The sequence below is a fragment of the Oryzias melastigma genome, linkage group LG6, assembly GCF_002922805.2.
Source record: "Oryzias melastigma strain HK-1 linkage group LG6, ASM292280v2, whole genome shotgun sequence".
Taxonomy (NCBI): domain Eukaryota; kingdom Metazoa; phylum Chordata; class Actinopteri; order Beloniformes; family Adrianichthyidae; genus Oryzias; species Oryzias melastigma.
In genome coordinates this window covers 14,783,499-14,806,623 of record NC_050517.1, presented here as the reverse complement: position 1 = coordinate 14,806,623, position 23,125 = coordinate 14,783,499, and the positions used below count along the sequence as shown (strand labels likewise).

The following is a 23,125-nucleotide window of genomic DNA, read 5'->3' as shown; positions in this document are numbered from 1 at the left end:
TTAATCTGTGCAGCAATGTTACTTTTGCTCTGCCTTTCTGCTGTCACTGTTTTACACAAAGATTTACTTCCTCTTTTTCAAAGACCTCTTTAGGATAATCACAGCTCTTTGATGCTGTGTTAACAAAAGACTTGATCAAATCATTAAACCTTATTTGGTTAGCAGCTTAGCTTACCCTTGTTTCTATCAAAGAAGTGAGGGCCTGCTTTATTATGGTTTCAACTGTCCGTAATTCTCCTAAATATTGAAATACAGAGATTTAGAGAAGTGAACTTGAAGTAAAAATAAAACGAATCATTTTGAAATAATATATTTTTATAACATGAATTTATTAGTCTATTTTCTGTCCCTTGTGTTTTCTCACCTTTCATAACCTCTGTAGTTCTGTAGTGTAAATAACTGAGGGATTAGGCAGAGAGCAGGCCTACTGAGTAAACAAGAGAATTACTGAGAAAAAGACAATTCTGAGAAGTTGCTGATTGACACAATACAGAGATGATAACAACAAAGGAGAATGAGAGAAAAGAAGTCAGCTCTGTCACAGATGGAGTTTTTTTTAGGACTGATTTGTCCTTTTTTGCATCTAGGTGAAGTCGTTCAAAGCACAATGGTGTTTTAGTTAAACTACAACTATTTTGAGTTAAAGCAGTGATGGTCTGAATGTCAACATCTCTTCCATGTCTTGTAAAATAATCCAAATTGAGTCTCATGAAAATGTTAATGAGCAGCGTCTGCTATTTTTTTAGATTTGTACTAAACCTTTTCAACGTTTTAGGAGGGAAAAAAAGTCCTTATGCCACCTCTGCCCGTCTCTGGGCTGCTGCTGCTCCTGGCCCTGAGTCATGGGAGTTGCGTAATCAGATCAGAACCAGAATGCACTCCCTGATCACACAGTTCAAATCAGATCTCATCTGGCTACTCCATTATGTCTCTTCTCTACTTACTGTTACATGGGCTGTTCAAATCCCTCCATATGAGTGGCTCTCTCTCACACAAACACATACCACAGCTCCGTGTCCTCCGCTCCACAAGAACAGAGCGCTCTGGCCAAACTGGTACTAATCACCACACAAAAAGCTCTTCACAAAAGCCCGGTCAGTTTTTAGAACGTATGGGGGGGGCAAGCTGAATGATTGAAGAGGGGGAAAACACTTTCACTTTGGCAGGGGCAAAGGGGGAAGTTTTTAGCATTCAACCAGAGAAGGAGCAGACCGGGGCATCAAAATGGAAAAAGACATTTCGACTTAAAAAAAAGTCTGATTTCATTAGGATATATTGGTCTCTAAAATCATGGAAACTCAAGGTTTTCGTTTTCCACTAACATTTTCCTTCCATGGCTCCCTGTAGGTTTTGTGAGTTTTGGAGATAAGCTGCTGCCTCTGGTTTGACACCCTGAAGGCCACGACCTTCCACAAGTTTCAGACAAACGATAACCGCGGCGTCTGACAGACCAGATCAGAGAGCGTCTACAGGGAAGTATCATTTTAAAGCCCATGTCCTGTACTAAAAAAAACAGAGACATCCAAATTTAAGATGCTGATGATTTTTTTAAAACTAACAAATGTTTTGAAAAAGAACCTGAAAAATGTGAATGATGTAAATAACTTAAAAATATATATAAATTTAAATGCTGTTTCCACTTGCTTTTAAGATCTCTGTCAGCTTTAGATACAATTCTTTCTAGATTAAAAACTTCTATCTTGACATATTGAATTTTTTTATTGGGCAGATAAATTTAAGTGAATCATCTAACACTCTCCTTCTCATCCTCCTTAACCCTCATGTCCTCCTTCACTACATCCATGAACCTCCTCGTTTTCCTCTAACTCTCTTTCCCTCAGCATCCTTTAATAACAAAGCCACTTCCCAAACCATCTCAATCTGCTTCTCTGCAGGTGGGATGAAACAGATCCCTGGTTTGTGTTGAGGGATTTAAAGTCATAATTTTTCAATTTTTTTTTTTAAATAAACGACTGAATCCAGCTTGTTATGCAAGACAAAGAGAATGACGACAAAACAAGTCTGTCCCCATTATAATATTTCATTGGTGTTTCCCCTCCATAACACAACTCTGACCTAATCTTTCCACATTTCCTTGAGTTTTGCCGTGACGTGGAAAGGATGACACAATTTCCCATAGAGGTCTGTGGGAAATCATGTTTTGCATAATGACCACAGCGCACAACGAACATCTTGATGGACCAAATTACTATTGTAATGAGCAACATTTAAAACATTTGGAGCTGAACAGATGACAGAGGTTCAAAGTTTGTGAAACCGGACTTCCAGAGTGGGGAATTTCAGCTCTAAAGATGCTTTACATTGCAGTGAATAGGAAACTGCTTTGTCTGTATAACAAATCCTTAGTGTTGCTTGTTGAACTGACGAGACTCCAGTTACATCAGTAGTAAAATTCAGCTCTAACAGGAAGAATGCGGTTGCCTCTAGTTACCCGATTCCTTAACCTAGACAACCATTATGTCTGGCCCACTTGTTATTACTGTATGTCCTTCTACATAGTGGGACGTGTTCCTTAAGCAGCAAAAAGAAAGTACATTGAGATGCAGATTGTCAGGTAGGTTCTCAAATGTGCACTTCTCTATGTGACATCAACACTAAAAGAACCATGTTTAGTTTTGGTGCTGGGTTAGAGGAGGAAAAACAAGTCTACAAGTAAAAAAAAAAAACTTAAACATTATTGCTCTTAAAAAGTGTTGGACTTTGACAGACACCATTTGTTAAATAAAATTCAAGAGTGTTTCTATGACAAAAAACTGTAAAAGAGAACCGGATTGATTAAGTGTGAATGAAGTCCATTCAGTGACCGTTTGTCTGCAATATGTCCGTCACCGTGTTGGAACCAGATGTCCTCAGTAAATTGTGATTTGTTTATGTCGGTCTTAGTTTGCATTTCTATGGCGACCACTCTTTCCAATCAGGAGTGAGGATGTTAGAAGCTCACATCCCTTTCACTGAAAGCAGGCTTGGGAGAATCTGTCCATCAAATGCTTCGATTGACGCCAACTACTTTTATTGAGAAGTCTAATTGGTTAGTTTATAACTTGAATAACTTGCGCTACATCAAAAATGTAATTTAAAAAAAAAATCAGATTAGCAAGAACGTAATTCTGACAAATATAATGACTCAGTAAAAGCTGTTAATATTCTATAGAAGTCTATGGGATGTCAACTTTTTGGGACCAGCAGGTACTTCCTGTTTGGAATGCGAGGGGGGAGGGGTCACTCAGTCCATTTCTCTACAGTCAATGCAACAGACTCACTGCACATTCCCCATAAGGTTTAAAAAAAAAAAAAAAACACTTGAATAATTGAGGTAATGTAAAAGACTGCAGATAATTAAGGGACTAATTCAGAGAAAATGGTAGAATATTAGCGGCTCACCGTTGTCCTTCAGACCATTCTCCTCTATGGTTATATGCTCGGCCAGTTCAGACAGGGACTCGTCGATGGTGTGGCTACCTCGCAGCGTCTGAGTGAGACGGCGCTTGAAGCGCTTCATCTTCTCCATGGAGCTCTCAGGAAGGGGAGGCCTGAAGGCACAAAATGGAAAACATTAAAACTCATCACATTAGATTGCGCAAAAAAAGTGTTCATGTTGTTTTTCTTTCCCCCAACTGGTTGCTGGCATTTTGCCATTTATTACATAAAATGATCTTTCCTGCAAACACATCCACCTGCTGTCAAGTTTCATAACAACAAAACGGAAAAACGGCGAGATTACCAGCTGGGTAAATGAGTAAACACTCATGCCCTAATTATGGCTGGGCTCACTCTGCCATATTACCTGACGTTCCTCACCCTGGGAAAGCATGACAGGGCTGTGAGAAATTCTTGTGGGTTACTTTGGAGTGCAATCCTGGCTCACCGGGCTGTAAAAACCTAAACCGGGGGGATTAGATGCTGAATGGCACAGGGCGAGCCTGGGCCATATGTAGATCACATCGCACATTCCAGACACAATTACAGAGAGGGCACCTGATTGTGACACTGAAACAGTGAATGTAAGTAAAGGAGGATCCCAAATCTGACGAGAAATTACATTTACAGATTACAAGAAGCCTCTCCCCTGTGACTTCATCCACATGTCTTCATCTTATGCAGATCTGGACATGCATCTGTCAGAAATACAAATAAATCAAAGCTGGTATAGAGCACATGACTAAGAAATAACCCTCAGGGTTTGGTGTCCGACTCATGCTCCCTTTTAAATTGGGCCAGCCCCATTAAATGTTGCCAACATCAAGAAGGCTAAAGGTACGTTTTCATAGATTTACATGTCTAGAGACTTCAAGGAAAACCTTCAATAAAATCATTAAGGAACGGTACTTGTGAGCTAGCATCTGTTTAGGGTCACATGAGGAAGCATTAGTGTGTGTAGACAACTGACATATATATTAGATATGGACAAAGCACCTGTGATATCACCCACAGAAAATGCCTCATCTCTGGTTCCAACAAATTAAGTCAATTCAGTCACCATCTTTCCACAGAACGGACTTCACCATTTTGGAATAAGACAACGCTAACAAGCAGTAATTGGTCCTTGTCGGTCTGAGTCATCATTTCTATGGCAACCACTCTCGCTAATCAGGAGTGAGTTGTCTGGAAAGCCACACCCCTCCCACTCAAAGTGGGATCGCTTGTCAAACGTTTTGAACGTTCGAGGTGGGGGCCAGCAGGCACCACATGCTTTTACGGAGGCATCTGATTGGACAGTTTATAACTTGAAAACTTGTGATAAAGAAGATATTTCATGAGAATAAAATTAAGTTTAGCAAGAACATGTTAAAAAGAGGTACCAGAGCAAGAATGGTTATTCTGACAAATGTAAAGACTGAGTAATAGCTGTTTTTACTTTTTACTAGAAGTCCAAGAAATTTAGGCTTTCTGGAACCAGCGGGTACTTCCTATTTGGAATTTGAGGAGGGAAGGGATGATGTGTCCATTTCTAATGGACAGTCAATGGTACAGACCACGCTCCCGACTTTCAACGTTAATTTGACACAAGAAGTACCAAATATTGCAGTTCCGATAAAAACCACTAGAGGCAGGCTGCAGAAGAAAGAATTAAAAGTCCAATTTACAACAAAATAAACATATATACATAGTACTGGTTCCCAAAACCTTATAGATATTGCTTTGTATTTACACGTCTATGATTGCAACAAACAAAAAACAAACATGAACAAAACAACTTCATAAAATAAAAAAACAAAATAAAATGAAGGCCAAATATTTTCGTAAAATGTCTTCCTTTCATTTCTTCTATATTTATATTTCTTCCTAATATAATATTGTATAATATTTCCAGGTTTAAAATATGTTTGAGTTATGTTTGAAAGATGTGCAATGAGTTTAGGGATTTTATTAAGAGACTTAGGCAATAGCCAGCTCTGAAAGTTAACAGAAAAGTCTCAGCGTTTTAATTGAATCCTCTGATGCTGCTCCAAAATAACAGTCATAATCAGCCAGGAGGAACTTTTCAACAGAGTTTTTCATCAAATAGCTACCACTGATCTATTTCAGTATTTCACATAGACCATGGGGAATTGTTAAACAACACAACTCAGCTGCAGCTTTTTGCAAATGTATAATTTGGGTAGAAAACCCAGCAAGCTGGATGCTGACCTGCTGAGAATTCATCTAAACTAGCAACATCCTACCTCATTGAGAAGGAAAACCACTTAGTAAGAGCAGCAACATGAAGCTGGATCACAGCCCAATTATCAGCATGCAAGACAGAAAGAGACAGCAGAGAGACCATTGTTATAGCTGTCAACAAAGAGTCAACAAAAAAAAAATCCTACTTCTCATTTAAAGTTCTGAGTTGAGGCACATTCAGTCTCATCTTCAAGGAGAAAACACGAGGGAGAAGAACTTTGCCTTGTCACAAGCGCTCCACATCAGTCTGTTCTGCCATACGACAGATCCAGCAAGCAGCCCGTCTTCTCCTGTTCAGCCCAGTGCTTTCTCAAAGCAGCCGGCAGCATGAACTTTGAATAAAATACACACTTGTTTGCTTTTTAAAAATATGTTTTAATGTCATTAATTTTCTCTGACCTGAGCATACTTTGAGTAATTGCATTTCGCCATATTTTTTCCAAAACAAACATGGAACTCAATATGTAAATGAATCCGAGGCCATTAATGTTGGCTGCAGCTCAACAGTAATTCTGAAATCACTCTGGACGGGCCAAAATCTTTTGTTGTGTTTACATTCCATGAGATAAGCTCAAATCAGAGTTACATAGTGCCAAACCAGGATCAACTTTCCCGGCTGGTTTTGATCCGTTTTCAGTTACCATGGCAACATCCAGAAGTCGCTCTTAATTTATGAGGGTGTGCGATGTGCAGCACCTCATCTCAGCTACGAGTAGGACCCCATCTTCAATCCAGGAGCCCCACTGCTTTCTGAGTGAAGGGATCCTTGCAGCAATAGCAGACATACTAAACAGGGAGGGGGGCTCGTCTCCTGCGCATACATATCAGCTGGCCCACGCTCCGACTCTGGGATCAAGTGTGGAGCTTTGGAAATGATCCATGTTCCGAGCTTTATCCCTGCTGCGGTAAGTAGGCTGGTCTGAACTCCAGATCTGCTATGGGGTGGGGTGGGGTGGGGATGGGGGGTGCTGGAACAGAGAGGTCAGAGTGCTGTAGAGATTCAGGATCCGTTACCATGGAAACCTTCCTGCTTTTTTTTTTCATGTGGAAAATGCAGAGCGCTGCAGGGGACCGCATGCCTGCTCGTTTGATCCCTCAGGGAAGCCCCACCCCCCTCGTCTTAATCCAGCTCTGTGGTTTGGTCGGTAAAGCCGTCTCAGACTTCTCCAAACTTTCAAACAGCCTCTCGTCACATGAACAGGAAACAGCATCAAACGGATGCAGGCTGAATGAGAGCGGCGAGGGAAGCTGCGGCGGCGTTAGACAATGGCAGTGCACTCTCTGTGCTTCTCTTCATCGTGCTGATGATGATGAACATACAGCTACAACCAAAGCTCAGGAGCTTCCACCGCTGCAGCATGTCTGTAACACGACCCGCGGCGTGGTGACTCCCATCTGGGACAAACAAGGTCGCAGGCCCTACACGGCCCGTGTCGGGTTCAGTAACCCCCGTACCATCACTGCCTTTAAGAAAACAGGGCCCCCGCCACATCATTCACAGATTCAGCCATCACAGTTGGCATAATTCAACGGTGAGCTCAGCTTTCTAAAGAGCAGCTTTTTCTCAACCTGCCCGAGACAATGAGGACATGAGGGAAGGAGCTGGCTCCATTATGGGGTTCCTTACATAATGGCGGCATTGTGCTGAGTTAAAAACGGGGCTTTCTCTAAACATGTGGGATGAAGCGGGACGCTGCGTGCTGCAGAGCTGCGCAGCACTGAGAATTCAAGCAAACAGCCTTCCCTTCGCTGCAGCAACACAAACTTCAAACTGTGTTTAAGCTCCCAAAAGTGGTGTCATCAAATCTGCCTCCTTTCAGTCTTTCCTGACACAGTTTTCAGCTCAGCCTGCGATCACACCCATCACTCGTGTCACCTGCGCTGGCGAGGCACAGCTCATGCTGACGGAAGAGAAGCCAGAAGTCCTAGAGAGGCTGCAGCCTTATGGGGACAAATGAGCGACACAACAAGCGGTGAGATTCAACAGTCGCAATAACACAACTGCCATGGTTACAGCACCTTGAGTGACAGGCAGCTCCCTCTGCATCTTGCCTGCCTCCACACATGACCGAGCGTGGGTTTCCTGGATAAAACTGTCCAACAAATAAACAATCTTTGCTGCTAATGTGTCCTCATAAATCAAACACATTATTTATCATCAAATCAATTGACAAAAATGAAACATGCTGCAGTTATTGTCTTTAATAGGTCACAGAACTAAAACTAAAATAAAATATTTTAAATGTGAATTTAGCCTTCAGAGGAGTTAAACTTACATAAGATAACTTGTCCCAGTGTATAAATATATTATTTAAAAAATATATACCAGTAATTAGATTTTATTCCAGTCTGTCTGACAGTTGAATCTATGATAAACATTACAGAACTCTTGTTTTTTAAGTGGGACAACTCGCAGAATCAGTGACTGACGGATATTTTTTTTGGACCCGTATGCAATATTTTTACAATTATTTCATATTTTTTCTATAAACCTGCTGCTCATCCTTACAAATCTGCAGCTACATCTGTTTCATTTTAGCGTCTAGCAGCAGCATTTCCCGCTTGTATAACACCACTGATAAGATTTAAGGTAAAAGAGAAAGAAAGCATGCAATTTCTTCCAAAACAAAGTTTTTTCACTCATTGTACTGAACGCAACTAACTGTACTTCTTTATGTTTCATTGAAGTTCTCCTCCAACTCCAGCAGAAGGTTGTTCGAATCTCACTGCCGGACAAAGGGACATCCTTGAAGAACATGTTGAAGGCAGCATATGTTGCCTCAGACTGTCCATGTAGCTTTTTTATGCATTCATGCTGCACCACGCACACGTGTGAATGACCTTAACCTTGCACAGTCACAAGCCCAGGCTTTGGGATTTAAAGTCTGAAAGGACTTTTTGTCTGCGGTTTGAAAAGCTAGATTTTATTTTTTATTTTTTTTAAAAACATACACAGAAATAATAATTCCCCCAAAAAGAAGTCGGTTTGCACTAAAAACAGCGACTTCTTTTTGGAGAGACATTTCACTGTTTCTCCTTTGCTTATGTGGTTACATAAGCTTCTGATGAAGGATTCTTCTGGACACAACATCATTTGACTGAGTTCCAATCCCACTCCGGATCCAGATTTTTTCTTCTTTTCTAATGAATTCATTCAAAATTTAAATAACAAAGGGCCCTTTAGCCCCTTGAATATAATTAAACTGGTATTTTACTTTATCATCTGTAAAAATGAAACTCCCCCCAAAATAAATGTATTTATCAGCTTGAATGACGTAATAGGTTAAACTGAGGTGATGAAACAAAACGGTAAATAGGAGAGTAAAAAAAAACGTTTTAACCTTTTTGGGGGGGTTTACATCCGTAAAGTAAAAGTCTAGTGTTGTTATGAAAGCCCAGCATGAGTTATGAATGATAAACCCAGACCTGCAGGCCAAGTAGGGGTTGAATCCAGGACACGGAGCTCACATTTTTCAAGTGGCAGGAAGCAGATTTAACTCAAAAGAACACAGTCTTCCAATGATTTAACCTTTGGTCTAAGGAAAACTACACCACAATACTCCAGCAGCTAAAAGTGTGAGGAAGTCGAGCAGTCATTTTATAGATTTATCCAAACAGTAATTGCAGTAAGAATAAATTATTAATTTTTAATTAGTAAAAATTATTTTTTATTTGTCAATTAAAGTTTTTTTTAGATGAAAAAGACTTATAAAGTTTAATACAATCATTTTTGGAAGATGTAAAGATGTGTCACAAAAATAAATCCATAAAAATGTAACTGTAAAAACAGTCAATTCAAAACTGTAAAAGAAAAAAAGTTCTGCAAAGATTAAGAAACTAATTTCTCAAAATGTCTTAAAATTTCACAAGTAGTTGCAGCTCCCTTTAAGCTAAAAGAATAAGAAAACATTTTTTTTCTTTTCGAGTGGCGACGTCCCATGCTTTGTGTTTGGTATCCTCTGTCTCCAATCTGATCAAAACCTGACTCCAGTCACCTGTCCACCATTGGCTGACACCATTAGCATCAGAAAGAGAACAATCAGCCCTCATTCCTGCAGCAGTAGCAGCTCCTCCAAACCCGACCGAGCCCCGGCTAAAGGCAGATGGCAGGATGCTGTTATCAGAGCATCAGTGTCCATTTCAAAGTGCAAACACAAACAGCTATTAGAAGTCTTTGTGGTCATTTCAGGGCCACCTTGTTATCATCCACTGCTGTGTGTTGAAGAACTCAAGCAAAACCTGCTCTTTATTCCACTTCTTTTAGCTGCATTTATCATCAAATGCTACAAACTTTTAGTGCAAAGCATAATAAAATTATGATGTAAGTTAGAAGAGACTTAACAAGACATGAATCCCACTACTGCAAACCCATATTCTAAATCATCTGACTTGTCATGAAAGCTTAACTTTAAAACCTAAACATAAAAAACAGTCAATTGACTCATAAAAGGGGTCTTTATCTCTTAAAGTCCCACTCCAATAATCTTTTAATCCATCTTCAGTGTTTTCAGAGGTCTTTATGCTGTTTGCCGTTTTCTTGGACAGAGCTTCTCAGAGTGGCAGTAGTTCATTAGAAATTCACCTTTGAGTTGTAGGCCCGCCCTTACTTCAGTGACGACTGTTTACACTCTCTCCCGCTAGCTTAGCCATATCGGAGCAATGCAGACGTACAGTTTTGATCCAGGTTTGGTTTTAGACCAAGAATTGTGGCATCCCTAGCTAACAGAACTATATTTTTTTGCTTTGTTGATTCACTAAAATGGGTCTGAATGGATGGGAATTGGTCTGCCTTTTTAAATAAATTGCAGACATGCGCTGAAAAGCAAATTCCAGCAAAAGTGATGATGGAAAATGAAGCCAGCAGATATTCTCCACCTGTTTTAGACATCAACGCACCAGACGGCAACACAGATACGCAGGCCATGGCCTTACTGGAGAATGTACACTGGGTCTAAGCCAGCTGGCCCCCATGTAGAGCAGGCTTTTTCAATGACAACAGACACCTTAAAACACAGATATAAAATCAGGGCGTGGAGGAGGCCCAAACTTGCAAGCAGGAGCTTTTTTTAGTTGGGCAACTGTATGTGATAGAGCCGAGCTGCATGCCGGGGTTAATGAAGCCTGGAAAAGAGGAAGAGTTTGTATTCGTGGCTATCTTTAGACAGGAGTGGTGCCCGCGACATCGCAGCTGCTCCCAGGAGAGCGGTGACACATTAACCTTCACCCAGCTGTCTTGTCCCACTTCAGTGCCAGTTCAGTCACGGTCGTGCTCCCGAGACCCCAAGAGTCATCGCACCGACTGAGATTCACTTTGGAGGACTCAATCTAAGATTAAAAACACCTCTGAACATGTATTTATACCCCCACACGGAGCAGGTGAAAAGGCATCTGTCCTCACAACACATCTGAATTTATAACCGTCACATAAGGAAACAAAATCACCGTGAAGTTATGTAAAGAACGGTTTCGCCCATGTGCATTCACATACTGGACCATCATCTGATCTCTTCTGGGACTCTGGGGATCAGCAGCGTGTGGCTACAGCTGTTTCCCTACAGGTCAGGTTACCCAGCCACCGCCATCCCCAAGGCCCTCACCAAGGGAACAGCCCCACATCGAGATGACACACGAGGGGGCGTGAGGCGCTCCGACAGCTCGCTGCCCCTCCAGCATGTACCAAAAAACCAACAGCAACAAGCTTTTTGCAAGGAAGCTCAGCAGCGTGTGGTTTTTAACCTAAAGCCAGCTCACAGGAAACAAGTCATTTATAGCCATTTCACCTTCAAAATAAAAGCTGCTAATGATATGCAGGTCAACATCAAACGAACAGAAATCTGATTTTATAGGACAAATAATGTTTAAAAAATGTTTCCATTTTAATTTAAATCTTCCTTGAACACTGAAGGATCTCAATTAGAATATATGCAACATGTTTGCTATAGATCGATGAGATTCTGAGCAGTTATTTTCCATTTTCACTGCTTTCAAAACAAAATTCAACTGAATCAGATTAGACTATATCAAGATAAGTTCCTAAAATAATTTGTACTAGAGAATCTTAACTACGTAACCATTGGGCCAGTTTTAAGAGATTATGGCCTCGAGTTCTATAGGAGTTTGTATCAAGAAAACTTACTATTTCTTCTTTAATAAGTAGAAAATGTTAAAACTGATTCAAAAATATGTTGCAGAGGTGATGCAGTGAGGCTTCTAGACATTCAAATAGATAAAAAGTATTTTAAATAGAGTAGCAGTTGTTGAGCTTATTATGGTATAAAATGTTATTTTTAGAATCAATTCAATTTTGATTTACAGGAAAATTCACCAATTAATTTAATAAAATATGGACTTTTAAAAATGTAAAATATCAATTTGATTTAATTTAGAAAAATACTTCACAAAACGAGTAATAAACAAAATTGGGACTCATTCATAAAACTATTTTAATTAAGATTATTTAATTAATAATTTTTAAAGCAATTTAAGTTAGTGCACTTGATTAATTCATGTTAATTTTCTCAGATTGATTTAATATTAATAAAGATTTATTGTTATTTTAAGTTAAGCCTGCTTCCAATCCCAATTTGGTTGAATATTTACACTTTTACACAAAAAATACGAGTTTTTAAAGCAATATTACTAGGATTTTGTTTAGTAAACATTAGAATGCGGGTCTTAAACACTGTTGTGTAACAATTTTTAGCTTCAAGAATGTTGTGATAGCATCAGTTTAAAGAAAATTTCAAATTATAGAGTACAAAGTGTCTTTATGTCATTATATCAAAGTATTTTTTACAATTTAGATACAAAAATGAAGTTATTTTATCTTTTTGAATGTCAGAATGTTATTTCTTTAAAGAAAATCCACCCCCAAACATATGCAGCTAGCTTGTTTTCTAGCAAAAATATGTGCGACAGAGTCCGCGCGACGACGTCCTATCAAAATAAAAGCGTTCAGCCTTGTGGCTTTCCTACACTGACCGACTTCTTGAGACGCTGGGAGCTCAGGAATTCCCTGACAGCTGCGGAGCTCCTCACAAGCGGCTCCTCCTCCGTGTGTTTACCGAGCAGGCTGCCGTCTCGGCCTCCAAACGCAGCAGCTGTGGCCGCTTTAAGCCGCTCGCGCTGTCCGTCCGCGGCTTCAGCTCCACCGGTCGGTCTCAAGAAGTAGTTTTACCCCGTCAAAACATCTCGGAGACGAGGGTCAACCGAGCGTCCGCCGCGCGCAGCACATTCATGTCACCGCTTGGTCAGACTTCATGACAGCAGTCAACAGTTTGGAGCAGCGAAGTTAATGTTTCAACGTCAACAATTCGCCTCCCAAATGTCACATCTTTTCGTCCCGCGTGCCTTGTTTTTTTTACCCGCCATTGCTTCTGTTGAGGTGTTTTATTCGATGCGGCTGAAGACTAAAGTCCCCCGCTTGAGAACTACTCACTGCTGCTGTGTGGTCTGATAAAACACTATTCTACAATCGAAAACAGCATAAAGTTCACATTTAACCCGAGTAAAAACCACAAACACAAAAATATTACGACTCGCACCAGAAGCGATTGGCGTGGCTCCGACCGGAGTCCCCGACCTCGGAGCTTCTTCTCAGGCCGGATGCCGTCTTTCCTTTCGAGGGGTGAAAAAAAGAGCAACCAACTGCTTCTTCTTCTTCTCCTCCTTCTTTGTGGTTTCCGTGTGGTCGATACTTTCCGTTCCACCTTGTCGCCTTGTTCACTGGGGTCGTGGCATCCCGCTGCGCCGTGAGTACCTCTAGTGTTTAAAGTTTGTCCCCCGAAAGGAGAGAAGGAAGTGCTTTCGTGAAGGTTTCCGTCGATGAGACCATGGCAGCGTGTGGGACGACGGCTGCTGCTTGATCTCAGTGAGTCCTCTCCGCCAGCTGACGCTGTCTTCTGCCACCACACCGCCGCCGGGCTATCGACGTGACCGCGGGGAAGCAGCGACACCTAGCGGCAGCTTCAGCACATGACCCACTCCGTACAAATTTGACCCCACAGCGCCCTCTACTGGACTAAAGATAAATCATATATATTTGAAAGGTTGATGAGCAGAAATGATAAACCACAGTCAGGTGAATTTAAACATCACAGTTTGAGTTTACAAAGTAATACCATTAAAAATTCCACATGGTTTATTTTTTTTTTTTCATTTTTTACATCAAATTACGGAAAAATGTACTGCTAGAGGTACTTTATGCTACTAAAACTTTTTTTTCTTCAATTAAAAAAGAAAAAGTAAATTCTTAGAAATAATTCAAAATATATTTTTGACCAAATACTATAGTATTTTAATTATTTTGTCGATCTATAATATTTTTGGAGCCGTCTTTTCACCATAAAATTAATATGAATTGGTCTTTTTACTTTTTTTGTTGATTTATTTAGTTATTTGTTTGTTTTTTACATTTGAATAATGCAGGAATAACCATTTAATGTGTTTAAACAGTTCTTTTTTTCTTTTCAAACTCTACTTAAAAAGGTGATTTATCATGTTTAATGTCAAACTTGTTTTGAATTGTTAAAGGGTGCCTTTGTTACTTTTCTTCAAATTGTCTTGATACAGAAAAGTTGCCTACAATGTGCCTAGTTAGAAAGAAACTTCACAGAAGAATATTTTTTTATTAATCTAATACTTTTATATATATATGTTTATAAAATAAGGTAAATTGTGTTTTTTTACAGGAATTCTTAAGCATTTCAAGGGTTCTGCTAATACATTTGTAAAAGTATTGAAAATATAATATTTTCTGTCAGAAACATGAGTTTGATGTATGGTTTTTATATTTATTTACAGGCTTGTATCACACATTCATGTTGTAGTAGCTGTCTTTTGCTCATTTTGTATTTATTATAACGTCTTTCTTATGTTTTAAGCCAATGAAATCTGCATATCATGTGAAAATGTCACTTTCTGTGTTTTTTTTTTGTTTTTTTTTAAACACATGTTAAAAAAAACAATAATATTTAAGATTTTTTTATGTTTTTTTTTCAGTTTTCCAGGTATCTTCCCCATCCCAGCCAGGAAACCTCTTCATACCTGACCCCCTTTTAATTTCCCCTCACTCGCCTGATTAACAATCCCACTGCTTTGGGTTTCCTCACAAAACAATGTAAACATTCACTCTTTTCTGGGGCACAGCCAGGATTCACGCTGGCATAAAACGGAGCAAACACAAGTCTGCATACTTTCCAGCACAACTTGATGCAGAGCAGAGAGAGCGGTCCTGTCGAGGGGCCCATTGCAGCTTCAAGGAGGGGACACGTTTAACAGGATTCTTCTGTGAGCACTGGGGCAAAGTTGTTGTTTTTCGTGTTTTTATTCATAACCCCTCATGAAAAATGTGTAAACTAACAAGAAAAGCGTATTTTATTTGTTAAAACTGGTGTTTTTGCTGCAGTGAATGAAAAAAATAGCCCCATATCACACTATATCACATAAAATGACTTTAATTCCAAGGAGAAGTGTAAAAGAAAAACTTTTTTTTTTAAATTTATAAAGTCAAACCAAAATTCACACTCTTGCCTGTCACGTCAAAGCTCTCTGTTGTTTGCTGCCTTCAGCTTCTTATCAGATGTGTGGGGGTCACTCCCTCCCTCCCTGCTCAGACAGGCAGGCAGCTCTTCCTCCAGGAGTCTCATTCATCTCTCCCTCCTTCACTCCTAACACCTCTCAACATTTCAGACACAGAGATGAAGATGTCGTGGACACACGCCACCCCCCTGGCTCTCCTTGCTGCGTTTGTCGCTGTCTCCTGTCAGTCTAATGAACAGAATCTTCTCTTTTTTTCCCAATTATGGACTTTATAATCAGTGATTTGGTTCAGATTTCTTAATCTTCTGCCCTCAAATGCAGTGTCTCCAGAGGCCGACTCTGCAGCTGTGGCCAGCAGCAGAGACAGCGTTATGAATCCTCAGGGTCAGCTTTGTTTCTGCTCATCCTATACTTTTTTATTTTTTAGACCTCTGAGTTCTGAGCTGAACCCGTTTCCTCTGCAGGTCCGCTGAGGAGAATCTTCATGAAAGAGGCCGAGGCTGCAAACTTCTTCAGGAGGCGCAGCAGACGGGCTGTGAAGTCTCAGGATGAGCTCGACGGTGAGTTTGGGGTCACTGGGAGAGCTCTGTCTCATTAGTGTGGTAAATTTCAGGTTGTGGATGCTTCAAGATGCATTTATATTATTTAAAAACTATTCTGTTATAAGTTAAAAAACGTTTAATCAATGCAAAGTTATTGACTTTAAAGAAACATATCAGTGTAAATGTATAAAATAGCTAAACTAATAGGTGTTAAGTTTGCTGCATCACATTGACTGTTTACAATGCAGGAATAAAAGCGACTCCCAGCATTGGGGTAGTTTTCATCAAAAATGTAAAGTTTTTAGCTTTAAAACTTATTGTTTAAACCAAAACTAAAGTTATGACACTGTTGTGATTTCCCTTGGAATAAATCATTTTGTAGTTCAGAGGAGGTTCACCTGTTTTTTAGTCATTTTTCACATAGTTTTGATCTTGCCATTGCTTCATTTGTGCATTTATACATTTTTATTTTGTGTCTACATGTTTGTATTTTGTTCTAAAGCATAAAAATTGTTATTTATGGGATTTTTGCAGGAAAAAAAAGAAAAAAAATCGACCACTCGGAGTTGAACATATTAGACATTTTCAGGTTCATTGTGGAATAATTATGATCAAAAATAATCTGAGATTGTACTGAAAATATGGGTTTAAAGCATTGCCACTAAAGTAGTTCTAAAGATGAATTCATCAATCAAATAGTAAAGAAGAAAAAAGGCTCAGAAAGGACTGCAAAGGGTTAAGTACAATCTGTTTTTAGTTTTGGATTTATCTTTTAAGTGATGCAATGAGAACATAAAAAATCCCCTTCTCAGAATGAATACATTTAGTGCTCCTTTTCTCCATTTTTTCCCCATTTTTGATGTAAAAATATGTAAAGATGTGCTAAAATAATAAAATCTGAGTAGATGCGTATGTCTTTGGTTAATCCTGTTATTAGTAAAAGGAATAACCTGCCGAGCTTCATCTGCTTTAGGGCCAAACATGTCCGTGTAACCGTAGCAGCAGCAGCCGCAGCAGCCGCCGCCAGCTGTTCATTATTCTGGACTTGGCCTGACCAGGAAATACCTCAAACCTGTTTTCTTGCTGGAGGCGGCAGCAGGAGCCACAGGCCAAGACGGAGCTCGGCTCTCATCCTGCAGCACATACAAGTATTTCTCAAACTGTCCAACAAGATGACTGAAAGAAAAAACACGAATGCAGCTCTTCCAGTGGCAAAGTGTGAGCACACTGTGCTCCTTCACATCCAAATTATGCAATGCGATCTGTATGTGGCAACAAACTGGCTGTGTGCTGCTGAGGGGAAAAATAGACGGACGGCAGAGCAGAAGAACAGATAGGGATGGATGGAGTGAGTGGGTGAGCAGTTGGATGTTGAATGTGGAATGTGCCAACATCCAGGCAGACGGGGGTCAGGGGAAAAAAACAGAAAAAATGAGACAAACAAGCTTTCCTCTGCAGTCTCTGCTGACACGAAAGGATGACCCTCCTTATAAAAAAAGGATTTATCAAATGAATACCAGCTGCTTCAGGGGCCGGTTTACCAGCAGTGTTGACACAGAGACTTTTAAAGTGGTGCTTTGCTAAATCAAAGTATTTAGCCAGTTAGAATGTCCTAAATATTTCAATATTTTCATTTATTTTTGATCACTTTCTTTCAACAGAAAGTTAAGTTTATGAATTTAATCCTGGGTTTTACTTTACAGAGATTGAAAACAAATAAACAAAAATGTAATTCTAATTCATCCTGTCAAATCTTCTCATTTTCAACCTAAACTCCCAGCATGCACCTCTGCATGTATAAACATAAGCTGAAAAAAGGTCAAAGGGCCTGACCTTTCTTTTGTAAAGGTTAGATTTGCAGCTTCAAACCTTTCATGCTGCAACTTTTGCCGCTGCAGCTAAAATGAGTTTTACTGACGTCACATGAAGAGCAGAATATTCTAAATTCAAGGCCCTTGTAGGAGTTTTTGCCTTCTTCAGATCAGATTTTTGCACGATTTAAAAACAAAGTTGCTGCTTTTGAAATAGCTTCCAAATTTGGGAAACATGCTGAAAAGCATTTGAAATATTTCCTCTATAAGGCTCGGTTGATAAAGTCGATTAATCGATTTGAATCGATCTAAGCTTAAAAGATCAATAATCAATCCGTAAAAGTAGAGATCGATCTAGAACACAAAGCTAAAGTCCGCTAGCTTGATGCTAATGTTTAATGGAATTTCCCATAGGACGGCTAATGCTAGCGCTGGGTCGCCTAAACCTACATTGTTGAGTAAATGAACATCGAATTGAATTGAGTGGATTGAAAGAATAAGAAAACAATCGTGAATCGAACTGATCCATGTGAATTTGGTGAATCCTGATGAATGGAACTGAATTGATTCTGGATATTCGAGTGTCGAAGTGCCCTTTGGCAAGACACTGAACCCAGAATTTCCTCTGGTGGAAGGTTGGCACCAGTGTTTAGCAGCGGAGCCATCACCAGTGTGTGAATGCTATTCTGTGACTGTGAAGTGCTTTGGGCCTTTGAGGAAGGTAGAAAAGCACTATTCAAGTATACACCATTTACCAAATTATTATCAATACCCAGCTCTAATTTCCTCTTTTTAAAGTGTTGCCTTAAATATCAAAGTGCACATAAAATGAGTTTCAATCATCTATCAAAGCACAAACGTAGGCTAACTCTGTCACAGTTTAAGTTTCATTTTCTGACAAACCACAATATATATTTTTTCTTATTGGTAAAATTAATAAGTTAAAATGAAGGAAATGTGAAATTTTGATGCCAAAAGTAAACTAAATTACATGTTTCGCACTGGAACATTTTTGATATGAAACAATCTCCTAATCAGACCTTCTGAATGAGGATGAACATGATTTAACAATAATCTTCCTGTTTGTGTCCAGCTGAGCAGAGACAGGTTTTAGCTGCTGACGAGCGGAAGAGAGAGTTCCATGAGGAGAAGAGGAACGAGTTTGAGAGCTACGCCGAGGAGGATAACGACGGTCTGTGACGCTTTCCTCTGTTTGTGATGCAGCAGCATCCAGAGCTGAATCATCAGGAGTGCTAACATGTCCTCCTGATGTCCTCAGAGGTAAACGAGAGGAGCAGAGAGAGTACGGAACAGTGGAGGGAGTTCCACTACGACGGCATGCATCCACCCCACGAGTCCAACCATCACTCCAACTGACACCCCGGAGCGCAGATGCAGGGGGGCGGAGCAGAACTCAAGTGTCATAATGTAGACGTTCAAGCAAAAATATTTACAACTTTGATTCAATATTTTTCCATTTTAAACCTTTAAGAAAACTAAATAGACTTCCAAATATCACAAAATAACCAACTTCTTCACAGCTATATTAGTGTTTGTTATAAATATTAGGGATAAATGACATCACAGCATAGTATATCTTAAATCTCACATTTAAAGGGCAAATTTAAAATAATTTTAAAATATATTTTTTATATTTACATATAAAATGAGGTACAATTCTAAGAAACCAAAAAAAAGAAAAAAAACAACTAAACTTAAAAACTTTTTTATAAACTTAAATCCTTTATCTTGTCATTTCTTTATAAGACAGAAGAAATCAGATTGAAACTTCTCCGAAAGTAATCAATCAGTAACTTCGTATCTGCTTTGCATTTATTTCTGTACAGACCAGCTTAATGTCCTGTTTTCTCTTGAGAAGAATCTTGCTTTTTACTCATTAAAGTTCATTTAAAAATCAGCAGTTGGGTTAGATCAGAGGTCTGCAGCCTTCAACACTTATAGAGCCATTCGGGTCGATTACTCACCAACCAAAACCCAGTAGGAGCCCCAAAGTCTTCACTCACCCTTTAGAAAAATAAGATACTGATTTATATTTATGTTTTTGTTACTGACAGAATACATTTAAATAAACTATAGTGTTTTTTGACATAAATAAAACAAAAACATTAAGAAAATACCTTTAAAAAATATGAAATAGTTTTGCATGACTTCCTTTCAAAATAAAAGACATCCTACACCATAGAATTCATAAATACAACCAACAAAAACTAAATCAGAGCTAATGAAGTGACCTCTACCATATATTAAAACCATGAGGTAAAAATAAAAAATCTGTTTTATAATCCAGTGGATTTTAACTTAACGTGTCTTTAATTCTGGTTGTGCTTACTGCCAATAAATTGATTTTCTGTGATAAATAAAGCTCAAATGAAGTCCAAATGTGTCAGAAAGACGTTGATAAAATATTGATGGATTGCTGGAGAATTACATCTACTGTTGTTAGGATCCCCATTGAATGATCCATATCGTCCTTCAAATGCTAAATAAAGTTTAAGTTAATTTACTATTTTTTTTAACTTTACTACTTTCTTACTTTTTCCTATACAATTACTTTGCAAAATGTTTTAAAACATTTTATGTTAACCAAAGAGCCACAATGGAGGACAATTTTAAATATGTAGTTTTTGTCATTCTGTGATGAAATAGTTATTTCTCCACATCCAATGTCCTGAGATTCACAATTATTTTTTCAGCCCCAAACCATGATACTACCACCTAGTTTCACGGATGTATCAAAGCTTAAACGCCACGACAAAGTCATGTTCCTTTTCACTTCCATCAAATTCAAACTTTTATTTTCATTACATATAGGAGCATCAGTGTGAACCGCTTCATATATATTTACTGTAGTGATGTGTGAAAATTGTAATTTCATATTTAGTTTCAATAAAAGCATAAACAGCCTTTCATCTGCGTCTTTTACTGTCTCTCAATATTACTGTGAAAAAAAAATAATCAAAGAATACACACAAGTTCAGAGTAAATACTGTAGAGCTTTGTATTTACAATAAGTAGATGCTCAAATCCATTTCAATATTTACCAGAGTTGTGCATGATTCAAGACTGCAAAGCCCTTTGAGTCGGGCATGTTCACATGTATTCCCCCCATCCCCACACACACACATTCATGTTAGGTGAGTGAAATTAAATAGAGGCACCACAGAGAAAATACAAAGACAGATCCCATCTCCTCTCTGTGTGAAAGTCTCTGGAGAACGAGTGGGAGACAGAAGGACAAAGAGTCTTTCTGTGAAATTCAACAGGCTGGTATGAAAGCACAGTGATTAAATACAGTGACTGAGCTGCTCCCAGAGCTGCCAGATCATGAGCGGAAGCAGAGCACAATATTTATACGACTCAACTGTACAATACTGACCTGACTGCAATGGGACGACCAATCGGAATTCCTCGCTTTGTATTTTACTTTGCTCACATCACAAAGGAACATCTCCTTTAAAGTTATTTTAAAAGATCCGCCTGGATAAGAAAAGATGTCCGTACCAGCAAATTAGGAGAATTTTTGTTTGAACATTTAAATAATTTAATAATAATTTGGATTAAAAAGAAAAATCAGTGCTTGATCATATTGAGAAGTTTGGTTAGCTTCATGTTCATGTCCCTGCAGATCCCTGAGAACTGGTCATAAAGCAACAACCCGTGGCGCCCTCCTGTGGTCGGGGAAGACTTCAGACCCATAACAAAAAACAAAAAAAAATCTCTCAGTAATCCTCTATTTTTGACAGATAATACAGTAGCTTTTAGTCCAGTTTTATGATAAATGAGTGATATAAGAAAATAAATACACCAAGACATAAGTGCACCAGCCCACTGCGGTCATCAGTGATTGGGTTTGTCCTGCCCAGGTTCAGCGATTACACATCCAAAAAGCAGACACTAAACTGACTGCCGTTTTGCTGGAAGTCGGTGCGCTGTGAGCCATCGCGAGAAAAATATCGCAGCAAGTTAACGAGAGCTGTGCGAACCAAGCGGAGTTCTGGGTGCAGGTGAAGTTATAGGTATTTACCACAGTTTGAAGCTTATGTTTCACTTGCATAAACATGACAACGAATCCAGGCAGAATATTTACACAAGGCATACATCGGAGTGTCCCGTCACAGTCAAGAAAACAGAAAACCAGACAGCAGCGTCATCTTTTTGTGGACCTCTCACAGCAGGTCACACTTTTCAGGCGAGACCTCCAGGTCTCTGTACAGATTCAGCCATGCTAAACGGAGCGGAGCCAGCGCTCCGGAAATTCCTCCCACGCTTGCCAGAAACCAACGGGAGGTTGCGGGATTGGAGAACTGGGCGACGATACTGATTCACGAAGCCTGGGCAGGGGGCTTGGTTTGATTAACTCCCCCCACGTCTCAAAGCTCTGTGGTCTCCCAGCTCACCTCCCGCGGAACCTGGCGTCATTTAGTCCCCGTGTGGATGACGGTAACAGTGGAGGGTCGCGGTCGTGGCGGCTCAGCCACCGCTGGAGAGTCATCCCGTGGAGCCGGAGCGGAGGCGTCAGAGTCCTGATTGAACACTTTAACAGCGGACGGTAGAGGTGATATGGGAGGACCTGTGAGGACAAAAGGAAAGCTTTTAAAGTTAATTTCATTTGTGCACAAACACAAAGACCTGCATTAAATAGTAGGCAAATCACATTAGTTTTTAGAAAGACACATCACTGCAACAGCTAAATAAATTAGGGTTAAGATGAAAACTGATTATTATTTTAGACTTTTTAGTTAATGAATGAATTTATTTTCAGCTATGAAAGAAATAATAATGCACTTGTGTTTATAAAAAAGATGCTAATTTAAGGTGAGAAGAGTATTTTATAGCATATTGGCATAAATAGACATCACCTGTTAAAAACAGTAAGTTGTAGTTCTGGAACCAACGATCTTTGAAGATCAGCATACTATTTAGATTAAAAAAAATGTTTATATATATATATATATCTTCTTAGTTCAGTTGAAATAAAACTAATAAAAACAAAATCCTTGATAAAACAGCACAAAAACTGTTATATCTCCAAAAATGGTTTTGATAAATATGAAATAAATGTTTTAGTTAAGAAATTTAATAATGAAAGAATTTTGATTTTTTTTAAATGAATAAAAGTATATAAAATTAATTAGGATGAAATTTTCTTACATACAGTGGGGCAAAAAAGTATTCAGTCAGCCACCAATTGTGCAAGTTCTCCCACTTAAATAGATTAGAGAAGTCTGTAATTTTCATCATAGGTTTACCTAAACTATGAGAGACAACATGAGAAAAAGAATTCAGAAAATTACATTTTCTGATTTTTAAAGAATTTATTTGTAAATTATGGTGGAAAATAAGTATTTGGTCAATAAGAAACAACAAGATTTCTGTCTCTCACAGACCTGTAACTTCTTCTGTAAGAGGATCCTCTGTCCTCCACTCGTTACCTGTATTTATGACACCTGTTTGAACAGGTCATGAGGTCATGATACTGGGTCCTAAACACCTGAGAGATGCTCTCTCAGATAAGATAGTCTCCTTGGA

At 39.1% G+C, this 23,125-nt stretch overlaps 3 protein-coding genes across 5 annotated transcripts in view; 1 reads left to right on the top strand and 2 right to left on the bottom strand.

Annotated features, from left to right (window-relative positions):
• Window positions 1–13,665, bottom strand: part of LOC112151819 (cyclin-dependent kinase 17) — a 26,559-nt gene extending 12,894 nt beyond the window's left edge. Inside the window, exons 1-2 of one of the 3 annotated variants that reach the window (XM_024280889.2) lie at window positions 13,227–13,665; window positions 3,403–3,551 (exon numbers count right to left, since the gene is read on the bottom strand). In XM_024280889.2, coding sequence (XP_024136657.1) covers window positions 3,403–3,529 — 127 coding nt within the window. In that variant the 5' untranslated portion in view covers window positions 3,530–3,551; window positions 13,227–13,665. Of the gene's footprint in view, window positions 1–3,402; window positions 3,552–12,663; window positions 12,974–13,226 lie in introns of those variants that run through there. The other 2 variants (XM_024280890.2, XM_024280892.2) reach the window with 2 other exon arrangements.
• A 1,010-nt stretch (window positions 13,666–14,675) lies between these two features.
• ucmab (upper zone of growth plate and cartilage matrix associated b) lies at window positions 14,676–19,596 on the top strand. The gene is made up of 5 exons (XM_024280894.2): window positions 14,676–15,444; window positions 15,544–15,606; window positions 15,687–15,782; window positions 18,669–18,767; window positions 18,855–19,596. The coding sequence occupies exons 1-5, from the start codon at window positions 15,381–15,383 to the stop codon at window positions 18,950–18,952; spliced, it is 420 nt and encodes a 139-aa protein (XP_024136662.2). The 5' UTR covers window positions 14,676–15,380; the 3' UTR covers window positions 18,953–19,596.
• Window positions 19,597–20,374: 778 nt separating this feature from the next.
• Window positions 20,375–23,125, bottom strand: part of camk1db (calcium/calmodulin-dependent protein kinase 1Db) — a 34,194-nt gene continuing 31,443 nt past the window's right edge. Inside the window, exon 11 of the mRNA XM_024281828.2 lies at window positions 20,375–22,166. Coding sequence (XP_024137596.1) covers window positions 22,012–22,166 — 155 coding nt within the window. The 3' untranslated portion in view covers window positions 20,375–22,011. The remainder of the gene's footprint in view (window positions 22,167–23,125) is intronic.